Source organism: Saccoglossus kowalevskii, chromosome 3, assembly GCF_978046115.1.
Source record: "Saccoglossus kowalevskii chromosome 3, keSacKowa6.1, whole genome shotgun sequence".
Taxonomy (NCBI): Eukaryota; Metazoa; Hemichordata; class Enteropneusta; family Harrimaniidae; genus Saccoglossus; species Saccoglossus kowalevskii.
The window spans coordinates 25,071,348-25,093,029 of NC_140643.1; the positions used below are offsets into that span (position 1 = coordinate 25,071,348).

Below are 21,682 nucleotides of genomic sequence, written 5' to 3' on the forward strand. Positions count from 1 at the left end.
TTTTCAATATCGCAGGTCACGCTAGTTAAAAAGAGGTCAATCCTAATGAATGGCGATTATGTATGGGTTCCGCGTATTGTGAGGTGAGTTTAAGTTTCGAAACAACACTTCGCGGAACTAGCAGAGGGTTTGTGGTTGGTTTGTGGTTTGTGCTCATAATTTGTTTTTGCTTTGCCACATATTGGGGCAGTCTATGCTTCACGTTCTTTACAATCATGTATTATATATTAATAAAAACGAATGCTATACAAATATAAGAACACCAAGTGTACACATTGAGTTTTATCTGTATTTCGATTCTTCGGTTGATTAAGGAATTTCCAACTGATAACAGTAATACGGGACTGGTCATTTTCTTTTGCCGGGGAGGGGGTGCTGGGGAATCGTATGTCGCAAAAGTATGAAAAGAATCCCCCCCCCCCAAAAAAAACAGGGTGACCCCTTCACATTATTTGAAAATCCAGTGACCCCCCCAAAGAACTTTTGATTTATGTTACGTAGCTTCTTAGTGAGTAGAACTTTGTCAGATTGATCCTTTCATCGGAGTTGAGAACTAATTAGTTATGTCTCATTAACAACTGCTGTTAATTTGTCCTTATGTTTTTGTGCAGTTCCTCTGGCAGGAGTTTCTAAATAAGACCCATGCTCTGATATTATCACCTAGTTTCTTACTTCGACCAAAGAACATTTACAAATTTATAGAATGGCCTTTGCATCATGCATTCGTATTACACTGCTTCAGTGACATACTGCAATTATTGGTGTTCCAGTTTTATTCACTCTGGTGTGGGAAATAGCGAGGATAATTAAAAACTACGACAAAGGTGAAAATTACTAATTACTATTTCACCACTAGTTTTGTATGTGAATTAATAGCGATGGCTACAGAAATGGCGACTAAATCGATATCGGCAAGATTCCAGGGACGACAGGGGAAAACCGTGGTTATGTTATCAGAAATTGAAGACCTCGAACATACTTTTGCGCAAAGTAATTGTTTTGATTCCTCAGCGCATTTAGCTCTATGTACTGCAAGTTAGAAAGCACATACTAGTTAGTACCTGTGTACGAACGAACTGTCCGTTTTTACACAATCTTAGACTTGCTTGCGGTCTGTTGCGATTCCGATAAAAAATTCTTGAAAAATAAGAATAAATTGCGTAAACGAGGAGTGAACGTGAAAGTCGTGTGACTGCAAAATCCCAACAGACTTGCCACCAGCGTAAGCGTGCTCACATAACCGGCCACACAGCTGCAGATGTGTGTTTTTTCAATATCGCAGGTCACGTTTGTTGGCATTCTAATGATGGCGATTACGTATGAGATTCCGCGTATAGTAAGGCGAGTTTAAGTTTCGAGACACTTAGTGGAACTAGCAGAGGGTTTTCAGGGTATTGTGTGATCATAATTTGTGCTTTGCTACATATTGGGACAGTCTAGGCTTCACGCTCCTTACATTTAGGAATTATATATTAAAACGCTATACCAATATCAAAACACTAAGTGTACACATTAAGTTTTATCTGTCACAGTGTAAGGCCTACGTATTGCTATTGAGAGAGGCACCAACAGATCTCACACTAGACAAGAGGTTATTCACTGCAAGTGGTAGACAAAACAGTAGTACTGGAAATGAAATACACATATACCAATATATCAAATTTAAACTCCTGACTTTAAAACCTCTCAAAATAATCACGAAAAACAAAGCACAGGAAAATACAATGAATAAATTCACTAAAATAGGGGATTGCCTAGGGAAGTGTGCATTGGTGATAACTCATACTTCCAGGATGTAGAAATGGATGGCAGTCAATGGCTTCTGCAATACAATGAAGAAGAAATACAGGAGTCGTGCTTGCAGAGGAACACTGGTACTCTGGAGGGCACCGCTGATAGCAGGAGATCGCAGAGCAGTTCATACTTGTTTCACAATAAGTCAGCAGCAACACACAGGGTACTCAGTTGAAATGATGAATCCCAACTATCCTCAGTCTAGCCTACTAGTATTTATAGGCACAAATGGCCCAGATTCAGGAACACCACCTGGGTTTCAACATGAGCCAATCATAATTTGGTCTTGCTCAGCTTCTCAGATAGGCAACTCAGTAGATCGTAAATATCCTTTGTTATGTAAATCACAAGCACAAGTAGATTCCAATTGCCCTTCCACAGTTGCTGACAATCTGTATTACGATTATTCGGTTTATTAAGTATTTTCCAAATGAAATCAGTAATAAATAGAATCTTTAGCTCATTATATTTGAACTGTCAAAACAATATATACAGTGTAAATCCGAGATGCAATATGGATGTTATTGTCTGCGCAGAATACTAGCTTAGTGTTTCATGATGGTAACGTATCGATCGCCAACGATCTTCAATAAGTTGTCATGTAGTGACATCTTGAACAGACCTGTATTTCAATAGATGGCGCCCTCTGGAGATCTTGACGCAACCCGACGGTCATTTATTTTCGTTTGAAAGTGTTTTAATGTACAATGTCGGCACATAGCGTATATGTTATGCTTTCAGTGCCCACATTTCGGTCATGAACGTTATAAATGCACTAGAAACACGCGAAAGGTATTATTAAAAGTGAAAACAAAAACAGAGAAAAAAAATATTGATAGTTGCAGCTTTTGCCGGGTTCATTATGAACAAACTGATTTTGAAATTTACTGATACAATTTTGTTTTAAAATAATAAAGTTAGACCACTAAAGATACAAAGAAAAAATATATACACAAGACATTATTTGTATTTATTACATGTGGTCATATTTAAAAAAAATCAGTAAACACTAGCAAATTACTTTTCATTTGTTTGTTTTTTGTACATCCATGTGAGCTGCTTCTTATTTAATACTTCATTGTGTATAGTGGTGGTCATACATATGTCTTTTTTCGGCGATCATTTTATTAGGTCTGAGACGGCGTGCTTATAACCATTTCAAACACTTGGAATGTTAGAACACCTCAGTATTGTGCTGTGTTATGTGTCGAATCCATTTCTGTGTTTCGTCTGGTTTGTGTGATACGTCATTCAATTCACTACGATGTCCAAGTGAAGATGGTACTAATTTAATTTGATAAACAATGCAGCAATGAAGTTGGTTCGTGTATGTTACTTGTTGTGTTAGTGCATCATAGGTAGGTACTATTAGTTGAAATGTAAATAATATACAGTGCAATTGTAAGAGCGTCTTAAAGACCTTCGTTTAGTAAACCACAAAATCTACTGTATAACCTAATAGGGCAAGATAATATGACTTTTAATGGATACACGTATTATTCAAGTTACTCTCTTTATAAATTAGAAACGTTATTATACTGTATGTAGCTTTAAAATCCACCTTGAATTATTTCAATCCAAGAAAATGATATGACACACTAATAATAGTAACATATTATCATGGAATTTGAATACTATTTCTTATATTGGTAGTTTTCATTGGTTAATGTGACATGAATGTCCCCGGCACTTGTTTCCTTATCCCACATTAAGAAGTGGGATGAAATGATGCCCACACTAAATGTTAAGATCTTGATGGCTACCTAGCCGTTCTGGACTGTCAGGTCAGTATGTTTTCTGTTTAGTTTATGGTCATTGAAACGTTACTGTGTACACATTCTCTTACCATTGATAGTTCGAAGGTATTCCAAATGTTGACTCGATAGAAAACGTCACAAGCATGGACCCCTAGTTTCGAACAACCATATCATCTATTTCATGGATAAATGTGATTGTAACTAATTTGGCTTGACAATGCATGAACAATTCAATGGTAACTATATAAAATATTAAGCAAATGTTTGGTAACAATGGCGACTCCTAATTTTAAACTGTTTCGTTTTGTTGTCAGGACGAGTCATTGGGACTGGTTTACATGACCTGTCAATTGATAGCCAACCATTGTGGGTTGGCCCCTGCATGCGTTATGAGAGTAATAAAGTGTATCCATGGACGACCACAGACGACAATGTTGATGACAGGGATTGTGTTGTTGCTTAGGAAAACCACAGTGGCATTTCTGAGTGGCGGTACGATAACTGTGAATTATTGGTTCAGGCAACAATTTATTAAGTTATCCCTATGCTAATCAAATATGAGAATTTGAAACCAGTAAATTACAGCTCAAAGCTTGAAGCAAATCTTTCTTACTAGTAATAAATTTAACGAGTATGCAATAAGGCGGTGTTCTATATCTGAAATAACTGCTTTGAAATAAATGTACTTGGAGCCAAAACTCTGCTAAGATATTTGTGCCAAGCTAACGACTCTGGAATTAAAATTAAGACTCAAATGTTAATGTATGTTCTTTTCAAATTTGTATTATTCTACCAAAACAATTTCTCATATCACTATATTGTCTACTATTAGCTGGAATAAATATTTATTGTTGTTGATACATGGGTACGAGCATCTTTGTCCCAAATGACTGCAAAATAACAACCGTGGGTGGCGCTATTATTCGAAAGTCTACAATCGCTTTATCGAACACATGTGTAATGAATTATATCTCAATAAGTATTTTAAACATTAACAATTCTTTTTATCTTGTTCAAAAGCTGATGTTGATTTTCACTAGTCCACCCTTCGTGGTTGATAACAAAATCATACTAAAATAAGTTATGTTATTTGGTACCCCTACAACAGTATGTTTGCTTCATATGGGTTGGTTTTTATTTCCAAATGTTCAGTCTGGATATTGAAAAAGGAAGGAAAGGAAAAATAAAGGCTAAAGTAGAAAGAATAGCTGAGGCGGAAACACTGTGCGCTATGATAACTACAGATAACCTACATTTCAGTAGATGTGATCCATAGTCTGGCAGTGATGATGTACACAAAATAAAGCGTTTGTGATGACAATGCATTACATGCTGTTTTTTTATTGGAGGATGGGGTATAGCACATGTAGATAATAATTCAACTCCAGTCGTCATATCCGGTTCAATCTCTAGCATATCGAGTAAGCTGAAAAATGTATAAACCATAAGCAGGAGAAAGAACGATATTACTACAAAGTTGAGGAAAATTGATGATTGTAACCATGATGTCATTACTTTTGTCATACAGCATAGCAAAAAGGTTATCCGTAGAGTGAAATTCAAGGGGGACATCAAGATATTAGGAAGGGAAACTTGATTCTGTCGTTTCTTTAAATTCAAGTTCAAGTTTCATAGAAAGATAATTACTGATTATTGATTATTTATTGAAAATATTTTGATGGATAATGTCTTTCATTAACAATATACAGGAACATGACGTAAATGTAATACTGATACTTCATCGTAAACTATTTATGACACGCCAGCTGGTTTGCTCGTGATTGAAAGATTTTTAAGATCACATTCTGACATTTTGTGCAAATGGTTAAACAGAAATATTAACTAGTAATTACTTTTACATCTTATCCCATGCATACATCATTCTATAAGTCACGCCTAGATGTGTTACCGCGACGTCAATTTTAGAAAATGTGTGAATGCTACCACAACAAAGTACTTCAAAATCATATAGATTATATGTACAAGAAGTTTAGTCTTTTTAAAATTACCCAATGTCAGTTGGTACAGTGATGAATTTGATTGGAATACAGTTTTTAGACGTATTGATCTCAAAGCAGAAATTGTTCTGTTACGACACGTTTACCAGCATTATTAGACAGGAAGATAAGATCGAGGACGCTAGGGGAAATTGGACTACTTCGGCCAAGTACTGAGATTTGTAGAAAGAATTTCTATTATTAGGAACGGAAGTTGAGGAAACGAGCTAAAAGAAAATCTGTTAGTTTAATTATATCGACTATGCGACCAACTTGCACAACTTTCAATGAACTTGTATTACTTGCCGTCCAACTTTTACGATTTTCCCCCTAACATTACTGTCTTTTCAACCGAACTTTTCAACCTTCTAGCTCTCTTTAAAGATCTTTGAAAATTGTCTTAACATTCCAACAGTATGGGAATTGTAAATCATCTATTTTTATTTAGCGTAATCGTCATTATCTCGTGTAACTTTCAATTGCAGTATAAAACATTTTTGAAAACTGACGACCCTGACAATATGGAATAAAATATTACATTGAGTATTGAGAGTGCCAACTAGTTAGAGTGTCATATATCTTAACAACAAATATCGTAATTTTAATTCAGTATAAAATTATACTTTTTTGACGTAGTAACTCAATAATTCAGATGATGTTCAGAACTACTGAAAAAATTCACAATTTGAGTTATTAAGATTCAAATAATTAAAAAACGGGACCAACCCGGGTTATATATAAAAATAAATTTAGATCAAATTATGTAAACTAGAGGAAAAACAACCTATCGCACGTACCGCCCCCCCCCCCCCCCCACCGAACACACATACAATGTTATCGAACAGTGCGAGAAAATGAGCAAACTGCTTTGTTCAAAATATGAAATAGAAAGGAGCAAGCTTTTGTCTTGTTTCATCTCAAATTTTAAATCTTCCAATGAGATAATTATCACTATTATCAAATTATCCCAATTCACCTATATTATGAGCAATACCACACTACAAAAGGCTCAAAAAGTATGTACGAATTCTTATTGGAACTCCCTTTCATAGTCACACGAAACACTATGGCGTGGACCAAGGGGGAATTAAAATGGCAGACGTTCATATCATGAGAACTGATTAAAAGATTTAAACATATTAAAAAGAAACAAGAACTTGTTCGTACCTTTTGAAGAGAAGTTTCCAATGCTTGGACTTACAGCCTGAGTTCATTTGAAAGGCTTTCCCACATGGAACTGTGAGGGCTTTCGATTTATGTGACGTCACTGTACACGTCACATGTATTGTAAGTATTGAGTTAGTACATAATCACAATCATATCAGATTTTTAAAAGTTTGCTTAATTTTTTTTCAAAATTCCAACAAACATGGGAGTTATATACAATATATTGCCGCATTTGTTATAGTGGCCCAAAATATACGTGATGAATTTTTGAAATCTATACTGAAAGTCATGTTGTCGAAGCAGTAAGCAACTGTAAACTAGTATAGCTGTTAGTTGGAAATAAACAGGAACGATAAGCTGAATAATTACGAAAGTTTATTTTATGCTCGAAATATAACAGACACACAATGTAAATCGTTCCTTATCAAACATATAAAAAGTACAATATTTTCTTTTTCTTTCTGTAAATGTATTGCCATGGTATTTATAGATGTGTTTGTCTCTAATATTTTACCCTAAGTTTATTCGACCTGGGTTGTTTATGTTTAAACAATATAAGGTGATAAATCAGCAAATAGACGGCCTTTCCGTCCATTTCATTATCGAAATTTAGATTACCAGTATAAAGTATCTCCTTATCTGACGATATTGCAGAAAGACGCTTGTTAATCCCGGCCGGGATATTCTTTGTGATGGCGGGTGGGTGATTACTCTCCTTGTGTACATATACCAAGTTGGCATTAGGCTTTACGAAGGGACTGTACGAACATTCAATGAGGTTTAGCGTGACATCAAGGAAGTTTACGATTTCCTTGTTTGCTTCGATCGTGATCTTTAGGCCGTTGTTTTTAAACACGCGACAGATAGCTTTTTTGATTTTTTCAGTCTCTTTGGATGAGGCGTCTAAGGCGACTAAGCTATCATCTCGGTATAGACCGATGTGAACTTTCTTTTTTAACTGTACTTTGAGCTGTAAAAGCAGGAAGTAGCCCAAAAGTTCACAGGTCTCTGCACCGTCGAAACTTCCCATTGTGACATCAAACGTGTTGGAGCCCCTCTTTTGCCACGGCGATTGATTGTGGATCAACAATGTTTGTTTGGCGTGAGTGATTATGTTTATTTCTTCATCCGGGATATTATCATAAGCCGAGGCAAAACAAATAAAGTTATAGCGTGGCTTATTGTCGATGTTGTCGAACCATTTTATCACGGAGGACGTATTTTTCCACTGGTGGATATCAGTAGCTTTGATGATTTTCTTGTTAATTCTATCCAGGATTTGTTTGCTTATCTTCCCTATTTCAGATTTGCTTGGGTTGATTAGTCTGCACGATGGGTTATTTGCGAAGTTCGGTTTGTGATCTGTTAATGTTATGTAAGCCTCCTTCTTCGCGCTGACGTCCATTCGGTCGTCAATTTCCAATGACTGGGCGATTTGCTTATCAATTTGCGTGATGTTAGCAGCGGTAGCGTTGGTAGATATTTTGTACGATTTAGTCACGTTCTTTTCTAGGAGTTTACGATAAGCGGACGTTTCCATTTTATAAAAGTTCGTGGTTTTATCAGCTGGAATTAACAGTTTGTTTTCATTTGAAATAGCATCAACATCATTGTTGAGTTTTTTGAGGAAAACACTACTCACGGGTTTAAACTTAGTGGATGTTATGATGCTTAGCATTCCATCTTCGAATTCTTTTAACTCTTCTATATGCGGCGGGTTTTTTGTTGAATTAAAACCATAGGTCTGTTTACTGGACGAGGATCGAGTCGGGTTCAGAAAGAAGTGAGCTTTCCATCGCATTCTACGTAGGAAGTGTTCCGTTTTCTCGATTAGACGATGTAGGTAGTCTCTTTGCGAAGAAAAAAAAAACATGTCCACTAGACGGGAAGTGTTTGCAGTCCGGCGTCGTATACCAAGCGGACGTTACGCGTTTAGACAAGCACACCAGTGAAACGTACGTCGGACTTACTGGTAATGAGTTCAAAACAAGATACAGAAACCACACGGCCTCATTTCGCAATCAGGCCTCCAGAAATGCGACAGAACTAAGTAAACACGTCTGGTCACTCAAAGAAAAAGATATTGAATATAAAATACAATGGGAAATTCTTGCTCGCGGTAGCCCGTATAATAGCTCCAGCAAACGATGTATTTTATGTTTGAAAGAAAAATTCATCATAATTTTTAGACCCCACCACTTCACATTAAACAAAAGAAATGAACTCGTGTCATCATGCCGACACAGATCAAAAGCTCTAATATGTAACAATTAAACTTTCTATTTAATTTTAATCAATATGTTAATTTGCGAAGCTTATAATGTATGCTCTTTGGTGCAGTGAATGATTAAACATAAAGCTCCTGATGAGTGAGGTACCTTACGAAACAGTGCTGTCGAGTTTCAATATTCATGTAGTTGTGTATTAACTCCTCTATCACCGTATTCACCCGCTCTACATATAATTTGTATTGAGCACTTTTGTTTTGGAATAATCGACTATTGTATCTACACTATATATATATAAATGCTAATCTATGGTAAGGTATGCTAATGTTTGAGTTGGTTGAAAAAGTAAGCTGTTATAAGGGTTAAAGTGTTTGGACAACATGACGAGTTCTGCCTGCTGACGAGCTTCAAATAATCACATACATTATTAAGCGTTAATTGTAATATAAAAAAGTCTAAACTCAGATAATACAAATACAAATGAAAACATAACATTAAATAAATAACAGCGCCACTTTTAACGCCACGGGTATCAGTTCAGTAAGAAAGCCTAGTACTTTTTCGATGACACTACTGTTACCCCCCGATGCGATATCATCTGCTTGTCTGTCAGCCCCGCCCATGCCAGTATACTTGCACAGTCTATCATCTTCAACGGCTTCCTTCACGCGTCTCGTAATATCATTTGTAAACGGTTTATTTGCATTGGAAGCTCTGGTTTTGTCGATTAATCGCACAAGCTCGGCAGTCTGTCGTTCCTTGACATTCACGTCATTTGTTCTGTTGTCGAAAGCTATCACCCTGTTATTGCAGTCTATTAGCAGATGTTTCAGATACGAGGGAATCTCCTCCAAGAAATCGGCTAAACTGACTTCATCGAGATCAAGTTGATCCTTCCGTGTAAACAGTATTGTAACGTATTTCATCATGTCTTCGCCGAATAAAGCACGCAGTAACTTTATACTGTTGATGTGTTCCTCGGTTAGTCGTTCATCGGCATTTAGTGTCAATATAATAGCGTCTAGACCACTGCCCTGCGTCATTGCAATGCCAACACATTTTGCAATTTCTTTAGCCATATCTTCATTGGTCAGTTCACCACTGGTGTCGAAGAATCCAGGTGTGTCGATTACCACAAGTTTTCTTCCTTGTTCGCGCCGACCCCATGCTATGTTTCTTGTTTTTGATGACATTGAGCGCACTGACATGAAATGTGGTTTACCTAATATGGTGTTTCCAGTTGCACTTTTACCGGAACCTGTTCGGCCTACAAGAACAAGCATTAACTGTACCCCTTCTGGGATTCTTCCCGCGGATGCATACGCCATGGTATCTGCAATAAAATTAAAACTCGAGGTTAAATTTTTTCGATTTCAGGACCTTCAGAAAAGTCATTATTTTAATTGATTGAACATTTAAACTGTTTAAAAACTGTTTGTTTATTGAACCAATAAACTGAAAGAAGTATTGTTATGTCAACAAACCCATATTTATATTTATCATTCAATTATATCATATAGATTCAATCTCAGTTTATAAATATTTAGCTTTATTTATCATGTATAGCATACATGCATTTGTTGACTTCAGTGTATAAGTTTATTAAATACAAATGGTATATTTCTTAACGATTGAAAACTTTCACGTTCGACATAATATACCTAATATTAGTCTGGTTCCCTGCCCATGAAGGTAGCTATCGTCTATGTATCTCAACAATAAAAACCAAGGTGCCAGGGGCCGGGACTGTCGCAAAATGTGTGTTATATTTGTCGGTTTGGATAAGATGATCAAATGCCTGGCCTTATGTAGTTATTACGACTTTAGTGTTATGTAACATCCTTCTAGCTGGCAATTTCTGCAGTATTTAGTTACTTGGGTCTCGTAATTAAATCAGTGGCTGCGTTGTGTTCTAACTAAACCCATCTCGCCTTAGTCTCCTCTCTACTCCACAATCCGAACCTGTTTCGACATTTGGTGCCGAGACCAGGTTCGTGAGTCACCCAAACTAAAATATTTTGGTCGAGCAACAGACAGAAAGCCAAACAAAAGCCAAATGACCGAGCAATTCAACAATGCTGAAGAAGATTGAGAAAGAACTTCTTGCATCCGACAAAAAACGTAATGGCAATTCAAGACATTAAGAAAGATATAGAAATCATCCAGGAATGTCATGAAACAATACTTCAAGAAATGAAAAAGACGACACATGACACTTTGAAGAAGCGGATGATTATGCAATATTGTGAATGATATTAACTATTAGTTTGCGAACACTTCCGAGGAAGATACAGTGAACAAATGCTTCAACAGCGAAACCACGGACAACATCGGACACCTCTATGACTACAAGAGGACATCGATAATTTACATCGGTGGTATATAGCGACACAAGCTCAGAAGATGGAAGAACTCCAGAATCTGACTTCACAACCAAACTGATGAAGCTGCAAGAATAGTGGAGAGACTGCAACTAACCAACGCAAATTACTTAGAAGCACAAGCTCTATTGAAACAGCGATATGGCCAGCCCCACAAAATCATTTCCAATTACATGAAATCACTCTAGGAAATCTCGCCAAATAGTACTCTATCGAGTATAACCAGCTCCTATGACAAGCTAGAAACGTACATCCGTGGACTTTGATCACTTGAAAAAAAATGGAAAATTCCTATGGCGACCTGCTAGTACCAATCGAGAAGCTTCCCGCAACTATCAGTAAGTATGTAGGACTCAAAGATCTTTTTTTTGTAATTAGGGTTCTCATCCATGTACCAACTCTACTATTTGTATCAACATTATGAACAGACTTGGTGACATTATTAGGACAAGTATGAAGAATAGTAAAATCAACTGTGTCATTTTTAGAGACGTTAATCTTTGTATGCATAACAACAATTCGAATTGGTGGCCATTTTGGCAGAAAATAAAAGACGACCACAATTCTGAGGACCAAAATAGTTTATAGATTTCCGGGAAATAATGTTATTCATGTTGGTAGTAGAAGCCACACTTGAACTGTGTAGGCAATACACCAAACAAAAATTGAACGAAACCAATGTGAATTGTTCACTTTGTGGCAACAATTGCTTGCAGATTAGGGCCAGTGTAACAGGAAAGGTGCGCCATAAGTGGCAAATCTTTTCAATTATTGAATAAGAGTAAACGAAGTATTTTGTACGACAGAGTAACTGAGACAGAGACAGATTAAAACATCCTCAAACTCACCTAGTAATAACGTCAATGAGTAGTAAGACCAAAATATAATAGGAACAGCGTGTATGAGCTACCAAAAATGTCTACCCGTTCACTACAGAGCTGTTTTTCAATATCGCAGGTCACGCTTATTGACAAGTGGTCAAACATGATAGGTGGCGATTACGTGTTGGGTCTCGCGTATGTGAGATGATGTTCAAAACGATAAGGTAACGGTAACGTGTGTCGATAACGATATGCTGAATAACTACGGAAGTTTATTCTAGGCTTGAAGCATAACACTATGATTAATGGTATAAAAACAAACACACACAGTGTAAATCGCTCATTGCTGAATTTCAGTAAAATGCCATATATGATATATAACTTAATATTGTAACAATGTTTATATACTATTAAACTAACTATAATACCAATGATATTTATAACTTAATATTGTAACAATGCATATGTACTACTAAACTGACTATGGTATCAATGTGATTCATAACTGTATATTGTTACAATGCCTATGTACTATTAAACTGATGTTGACTACAATGTTGTCAATGGCTGTGTCAATAACCCCAGTGCAATATAACACTGACAAGCTTAATGTGGCGTTATGAGTTTAAAATCTGACTCATAATGTTAATGTTCAAATCAAGATTACATATAACTTAACATATAATGGAACTATTGCGAGACATGAAATTACTAACTCGCACTAATAAACTCTATTTTTTTTAATAGAAGTATAACATTGTCAGGTACTAATAAAAAATCTAAACCCACAATCACTGGAGTTAATGTTTAATTCTGAAAATTCAATGCATTATTTTAAAGTACTTCACGTGTACAAATGCAAATGAAAACAGCAGTTGCCTTTTTCAAATAGTCATTTTCCAAGTCGTGTAATTAACTGCGTCACTGATAACGCTACGGGAATTAGTGCAACAAGAAAGTCTAGTATTTTTTCGATGACTTCACTGTTGACGCCCGATGCGATATCATCTGCTTGTCTGTCAGCACCACCCATGCCAGTATACTTGCACAGTCTATCATCTTCAACGGCTTCCTTCACGCGTCTCGTAATATCATTTGTAAATGATTAATTTCCGTTGGAAGCTCTGGTTTTGTCGATCATTTGCGTCATTTGTTCTGTTGTCAAAAACAAGTACCCTGTTATTGCAGTCTATTAGCAGATGTTTCAGATACGAGGGAACCTCCTTCAAGAAATCGGCTAAACTTACTTCATCGAGTTCAAGTTGATCCTTCTGTGTAAACAGTATTGTAACATATTTCATCATGTCGTCGCCGAATAAAGCATGCAGTAACTTTATACTGTTGATGTGTTCTTCGGTTAGTCGTTCATCGGCATCGACCACTGCCCTGCGTCATTGCAATGCCAACACATTTTGCAATCACCTTAGCCATATCTTCATTGGTCAGTTCACCACTGGTGTCGAAGAATCCAGGTGTGTCGATTACCACAAGTTTTCTTCCTTGTTCGATCCGACCCCATGCTATGTTTCTTGTTTTTGATGACATTGAGCGCACTGACATGAAATGAGGTTTACCTAATATGGTGTTTCCAGTTGCACTTTTACCGGAACCTGTTATGCCTACAAGAACAATGGTTAACTGTTCCCCTTCTTTGATCTTTACTGCGGATGCATACGCCATTCTCTCTGCAATGAAATCAAAACTCCAGGTCAAATTTTTGTCTTGATTTTAATTGATTAAAATGCTAAACTGTTTAACTTGGTTGTTTATTGAATCAATAATCTGAAATTAGTACATTGAAATCAACACAGCCATATTTATACTTTATTTATAAAGTTTTCATTTGAAATTTGTCTCGTTCAAATTCAGTGACACCACAGACTACTAAAAAACAAACTAGCAACGCGACTTTTTTTGGTCACATGCGTGCCACTTTTGTTTTCGGACTTAACTTTTAAATCCAATAAACAACCGATCGATAACGCAAGTTAGTTATTTTTTCTTGGTTAAACAATCATCACAGATGCGACAAAACATATAGAAATTTATTCTCCATGTTTTTGTAATTATAAAAAAACAAAGATAATTAAAATTTACTGAACGTTAAATGCCTTCAATTGCGTGAGCATATCAAGTCTTCAAACGCATTGTCCGAAAAAAACTACCAAGCGTCTACTCAATACTGTCGACGCCAACACCGCCATTTGATCTATATAGAAAAATCACAAATTCTGGGAAAAACCAAAATAATATATAAATTTACTCATTATGTATTCATAAATATCGTAGACGAACGTTGGAATTATTACAATTGCTATAAATCATCCGACAATTGGCCGGTTTGAAAAGAAACAACGACGATCGAAAGGTAAAAACACAAAGATTGTATTTCTGGTTAGAACTGATAGTATGCGCTTCGGTACTAGCTAGAATGACATTACGAAAACAACCGAAGCAGGTAAATGCGAGTGCGTTCGTAAATATTTGGGTTAACCTGTGTCAATAAACATCCTGTAACATCCTGTAGCCTTCAATTGATGCAGTATTTAGCTACTTAGTGTTCATGATTAAATCAGTTACTGCTTTGTGTTCAAAGTAAACTCAACTGGTCTTAGTCTCCTCTCTGCGTCACGATTCTAACCTTTTCCTGCATTTGGTGCCGAGACCAGAATCGTGAGTCCTCCAGTCAAGACTAAGATATTTTCGACATTCCTACCGATATTGTTTGACAGCCAAAACGCTAACAAGAAACGGAAGGGTAAAAAAAAAGCCAAATAAACAAGCAACTCAACAAGGCTGAAAAAAATACGAGAATAAAAGAACTCTCTTGCGTCAGACAAAAACCGTAATGGCGACAACAATTTGATCACTTGAAAAAACGGGCGGTTCCTATGGCCGCCGCATATGGCTTACCGCAGCTATAAGATGTCATATTTTGCGCGACAAACCTGGTTTACTTTAAAGTTGCATTATAACATATTTGGCGAGACAATATGTAGAGCGGCAGTTATTGTTGTTCTATAAAATGTGGCCAATATTATAAAGAAGATGGCCCTCATATACCACTAAACTAAGTGTCAATGCAGATCGTTGTTATTTACTTGTTCAGTCATACCATAATCCAATTTCAACCTCCAGGTTAAACTCAATTGGCTAATCGTACGAGTTAGGACGCAGTTCAGTCATACCATAATCTAATTTCAACCCTCGGGTTAGGTTAAACACATTGGCCAATCTCTTTCGTGTGCCAATGAAATCAGTCACCTAAAATGCCCGCGATCCAGTTCATTTTTTTTATTAACATATTGGGGCAGTCTAGGCTTCACGCTCTTAACATTTAGGAGAATTAAAACAAACGCTATACAAATATCAAAACACTAAGTGTACACATTAAGTGTTTTCTGTATTTCGATTCTTCGGTTGACTAAAGGTTTTCTAACTGATATCAGTAATACATTTCTGCCAGAGTCTTTAGTTTGTTATATTTGAATTATCAAAACAATATATACAATGTGAAGCCGAGATGCAATATAGATGTCATTGTCTGCGCGGAATATTATATACGAATACTGTCTGAGTCAGGCTGCCCGAAACGAGTTTTATTGATGAAATAGGTCAGGGGTGACCGGCATTTTGTTCTTAATGTTTACTTATGCATTGTACTTTGAACTGACGCCCAGTTAAGGACTGGAGTCATAATAGATCATATGATTGAACTACATGTACTCTATAATCGGAGAAATCCAAATGAATAGTATTTGTGGAATATGGAGTTGATGTAGGGAGATAAAAACACCTAGTTTGTCTGCAACTCGATTTTTGAAAGTACCCGCAGGACGCAAGATAGCATATGGAAGGCGAAAGAGCCATTCAATGCGGGAGATAATATTACTTTTGAAAATGATAACAATTGAGTTGAATTTCGTTTTTAGAATTTATTGATAAGATGATAACTAATAATTGCCCAGACATATACTCCAACGTATTAACAAAAATGCTTATTATATTTAAATTGGCCTAAACGATAATAACATAAGCAAAACGTAATAATGAAATTGTATGTGAGACTCAAGGAGACAGAGATTTGAATGTAATAAAACAATGATTACAATGTGTTATCACAGGCAAGATTGGCAATAATATTATTATTGTTAGCATCCTTTATTCTATGTTTTTGTCATATTACCTCAAACCCTGCAAATAGAAGTGTGCATGAAATCATGTGAAGAAACGGTGCGCATTGCCGTGTGATAATTTACAGGTCATACTTGTTCACAACACTAGAAGGACAATTGGAATTTACAAGGTGTGCTTGTGATTTCCATAACAAAAGATGTTTACAGCTCTGAAAAGACAATTGGAATCTACCAGGTGTGCTTGTAATTTACAAAACAAAGGATGTTTACGATGCCCACGTGAGAAAACTGCTAGCAAGACATTATGATTGGCTCATGTGGAAACCCAGGTAGTGTCCCTGAATCTGGACTATTTATGCCTATAAATAGGCTAGCTTGAGGACAGTTGGGTTCAATCATTTCAAATAAGTACCCTGTATATAGCTGCTGTGCTATTGTGAGACAAATGAAAAAGGATACAATCACCATTCTGTGAGACTTGTAAGAACTGCTCTGCGATCTCTGGCTATCAGCGGTGCCTCCAGAATAACAGCGTTCCTCTGCAAGCAAGACCCCTGTATTTCTTCGTCGTTGTGTTGCAGAAGCCATTGACTATCGTCCATTTCTACATCCTGGAACTATGAGTTATCACCATTGCACACTTCCATAGACTTCCCTAATTTAGTGAATGTATTCATTGTATGTTTCTGAGTTTTAATTCTTGTTTTGAGAGGTATTAAAGCCAGGAGCTTTAACTTGGTATTTTGGTGTGTGGGTATTTCATTTCCAGTACTATTGTCTTGTCTACCCTATTCAATTGCAATAAGCAGGCCTTACACTGTGACAATTATCATAAATATATGTATATATATATACATTTGCAGGTTAACAGCATCCGATATTGATATCGGCTTGAGGTGTTATGATGATTATTTTACAGGGTCATAAACAGTATCTATGTTAGCATATGTCATTACAGATCTTGAGTAAGTTACAATGTGTAAGGGTATATCCTAATGACACGTACATCCCAGTGACATGTGTGCTATCAATAATGTCAACGGAATTATCCATGATTGGTTAAATGCGAAAATTAGTATGGGTTATTGCCATGTTATTGGCTAGTGCAACGTTAGAGGGCGTGGTTTATGTTATAATCTTACAGTGTATTACATGCAATCAATTGAGTTATGTATAGCTACTAAGATGAACGAATTGGAAAATAGAAAATCCGTTCCAGCAACCGAATTCCACAATCACATCTTTAGTAAAATGTTTGACGTTATATTGAGAATATTGGCCTACGTTTTATATAACAGATTTTATACATTTGTGTTCCAGATTTTATTGTTCCTGTCAAATTCTACAGTCGCCATCCATTGCATGGAAATATGGATTATTGCGCCATTAATAAGAAAATACACAACTTCAATCATTTTTTTTGTCAAATAAACTTCAATATCAATCAAATATATGGTACCTTCATATCATATATTTTAGTTATGTGTGTGAACATTACTTACGTTGATATAGTTATGTTAGTGATATGTAATGAACATCCTCCTCGAAATCAGCATCTCACGTTTGTGGTGTCAGATCGAACACCTACCAAGACAACCGTTATGGGGTGAAATAAAATCTTATCATTATAGAAGATGTATAATGACTTAGGTTCATATTAGTTGTGTTCGTCATCACGAGGAACTAGGAAGTATTATTCAGTGGAAATGTATGCATTGACATTGATGGTTTAAAAATGTATAAACTAATCCGAACTTTAACCCGGAAAATACTACCAGACATATGGGGTTCGTACATACCAGGTACTTATATTATTGTACAAAGATATGCGATTTACGTAATGAATAACTAGCGCTCATTTACACACTCTTCAAATTAACACAACATGGTGACATGGAAACTATAAATGAATTTACTCCAGGTGAAATCATATAAAATGTCTTTGTTTGATAGTTCAAAATTTTCTCTTTGTTATTGTTGCTATGATTTTGCATCCATGAAAAATGCTTAGTGCCAAACTGTGAAAGATAACATTATACGATGTAGTATATATTTGAAATGCGTTAGTAAAAATTTAAGTGCTCGTATTTCTCTGATAACAATCAATGTTTCTCATAGGTGGGTAACATAAATTGTTGTGGCACACGCAAAACAAATAATGACATATTTATCTTGGCAGTTTGAATATTAATCAGCAAAATTAAAGTTGCATTTTGGTAATCCTACTCGTGTTTGGTATTACCAACCACGTTGCCAAGTTATGAAGTAATAGAAAATAAAGTATTGTTAATATACTTGAACATTTGCCAGGGTATTTTTTACTTCGTCAGAAAGCGCCTATGTCACCAAGTCCCATAAATATTTACACCCTCTTATTGGATTAAGTGCTTTAGACTGTTACTCGTTACAACCATGTATTGTCAAAAGTTGAATCACGAGATTAGAAAGGTTTTAGATATCCCTGTCCTCGTATTTTACTAATAATAATCACCATTTTGTCACTTTATTCAGTTGTTATTATTTAGAAATTGCAAAACAAGTATATGAAATAGAAAGAACAAACATAATTTACTTCACGTCGTTTAATAAACCTCTATTTAGGTATGACTCAATTTGTGGTTGAAACCTTAGTTTCAACATTCAATTAATGAGAGAGAACGGAAGCTGACTACTTTCTGATGAGTCAACAGAAATTGAATTGGATAGTTTCAAACAGCAATAGAACACTTTAACTGTCATGTATTATAACAATTAACTAAACCTTAACACGTGAATTCGAATTAAGAGAACAATACTGGTCTTATAACTGGTCGTTCAATGTGATTAATACCAATGCAAATTCGTTATTAAAAATGAAGCATGAATTATGTTAAATACAATCAATGAATAAAATTGCTAACTAATGATAAATGCTATGTTGTATGTTGTGAACTTGGTGAACATTTTGCTTGCAAGTCTCACTCTCTCTCATCGTTTTATTTATCGTTTTCAATTCAATTCGTTTTCTTTGAACTTTCAAATAACCAGTTACGGTGCATACATTTCAAAACATTCCATACAATTATTGTGTCAACAGTTTTTAAAATTAATCACAAGATTATGGTTTATCTTTTGTTTCTGTGAAAATTGACATGGTCCACGTAGCTATAATACAAACAATTTCTATTACGAGAATAACATTTGAAGCGGCGATAGCTTGGATTTTGAAATGACGTAGCCGCCATTTTGTTAAAATCGGTCACGTGACGCGGACCGTAGATTTTTATAATGCACGACGCAAACTATTATGGAGAAATGGCACATAAAATCATCAGTTAGAAACCGCCAAAAAACGGCCTAGCCTTTCATTTTGGTGACGTATTTGATATTTCTTCCACAACCCTAAATAAGTTGTAGAACTATCCTGAACATACCTGGATTTCAATAGAACTGGATGCAACCCAACGGTCATTTATTTTCGCTTTGTGAAAGGGTCATGTTTAGTTATCCAACACCGAAAATTGGAATAGAATGATGCCCACACTAAATGGTAAGAACTTGGTGGCAATCTGGCTAGACTGTCAGTATATTTTTTGCTTAGTTTATGGTCAGTGAAATGTCCGTGAACTCCTATTAACGTCAGTGTGTACAGTTAGTATCATTGGTCGTTCGAAGGTATTTACAATATTCACTCGATAGGAAACGTCACAAGCATTGACCTAGTTTGGTACAATCATACAGTCTTTATTTACAGCTTGGCAATGTATGAGCATTTGTATAAAACTGTTTTGTTTTATTTCAGGGGCGAGATTGGTTTACATGACCTGGCATTTGAGAGCCGTGCATGCACAGACGTCAATGTTGACGATAGAAATGCTATTGCTGAAGGAAATCATGTTTGAGTAGCGGTATGGATACTGTGTTATTGCCTCAGGTAACAATTCATTTCCTTCTTCCTAATCTAACTAGAGGAATAGAGTACGAGAATTTGAAACCAGTAAAAATAACTGAAAGCTTGAAGCAAATCTTTCCCACCAATACTAAAATGAACCAGTATGACGGCGTCCTATCATTGGAATGACTGCAATTCTCGTTTCCTGTACTTGGAGCTAAAACTCTGCTACAAAATTGGTGACTCAGTCGTAATAATTATTGATTCACCCATTACTATAATATATGTTTCTATGTTTTTTTTTCAAATTTGTATTATTCTACCAATATAATTTCTGATAATAATAACTTTTTATATTGTCTAAAATTGGCTGGAATAAATATTTATCAATCAAATGTTGTTGATACAAAGGTACGAGCATCTTTGTCTCAAATGACAATACTGCAAATACACATGGTTTAAACGACTTCAACCAAGAAACGAAAGTAGCTATTAGCCCACTCTTTCATCCAGAACCAGAACAGACAGACGACGGAGACGATGGTATTTCTGACAAAGAAAACATTCACCCAAACAACCAATGAAAACATACAACCAATGCACAATAAAATGTATTGAGGGGGTTTGCAACAGATTATAAACTGCAATGGGTACGAACATATCTAGTCTGCATACTAATATTACTTCTATTAAAGTGTGTTTCTTCAACAGAAATGACACATTTTTTCAACTGCACAATTGTCTTAATATACTGCAATACGTTTTAGATACGTATTAGACAAAGTCGTCATATCCAGCCTGGACATGTTGGAGTACAACAATAATGCCATCGCAAACGCCGAGAAGTGTCCTAGACAGATTCAAAACTAGTGAGGGAATGGTTTCCAAGAGCTAGCAGGGGTGATAGGAAGAATGGAAGTGATTGAATACAAACACAAAGAATTGTAAAATCATGTAATGGTGTATATATCATGTGATTTTATAATCATTCTAGATGTGATGTGTTTAACTATTTGGTGTTGAATGCCATTTTTCCCGCCAAGATGCAAATTCATTCTACTTTTGTTTTGTACATACACTATAGTTTTTTGTTCAGGAGCTGTCACGAAAACTACATGGTGACAAATGTTTGGTGGTTTTGTGGGTTTTGATATTTCTTGGTATTCATCAATTGTAATGCTTGGATTTTTGTATGAGGTTGAGAGGACACTCATTTTGGGTTTTCTTGTTATTTTTTTTTTTTCATTTTTTATAGAAATTTGTTTGTACATTCTAAATAAATTGTTGTGATATCAACTGTTGTCATTGAATTCAAGCGGCAAAGGAAATACGATAAACGTAAGCAGTTGTTCGTGTTCACCTGCCAGCGAATATTGTAGACTCAAGACTTAAATGTTAATAGTTCATATGACAAAAGGGCCTACCATGCACACCATAAACCCAGACCTAAAATGTTAGCTTCGGAGGTTCGACGTACTCATATTTTCTTATACAATATCCAATATACAGAAACAAATATCATATGATATA

At 35.8% G+C, this 21,682-nt stretch overlaps 1 protein-coding gene across 1 annotated transcript; it reads right to left on the reverse strand.

The window, feature by feature from the left end:
* Nucleotides 1–9,437: 9,437 nt before the first annotated feature.
* Nucleotides 9,438–10,271, reverse strand: LOC146747603 (uncharacterized). The gene has a single exon (XM_085497396.1). The coding sequence runs from the start codon at nt 10,269–10,271 to the stop codon at nt 9,438–9,440; it is 834 nt and encodes a 277-aa protein (XP_085353522.1).
* Between the last annotated feature and the right edge of the window lie 11,411 nt (nt 10,272–21,682).

Bases quoted from the DNA above. Each gene is read 5' to 3' on its own strand.
- LOC146747603 (XM_085497396.1), bottom strand. From the start codon at position 10,271: ATGGCGTATGCATCCGCGGGAAGAATCCCAGAAGGGGTACAGTTAATG.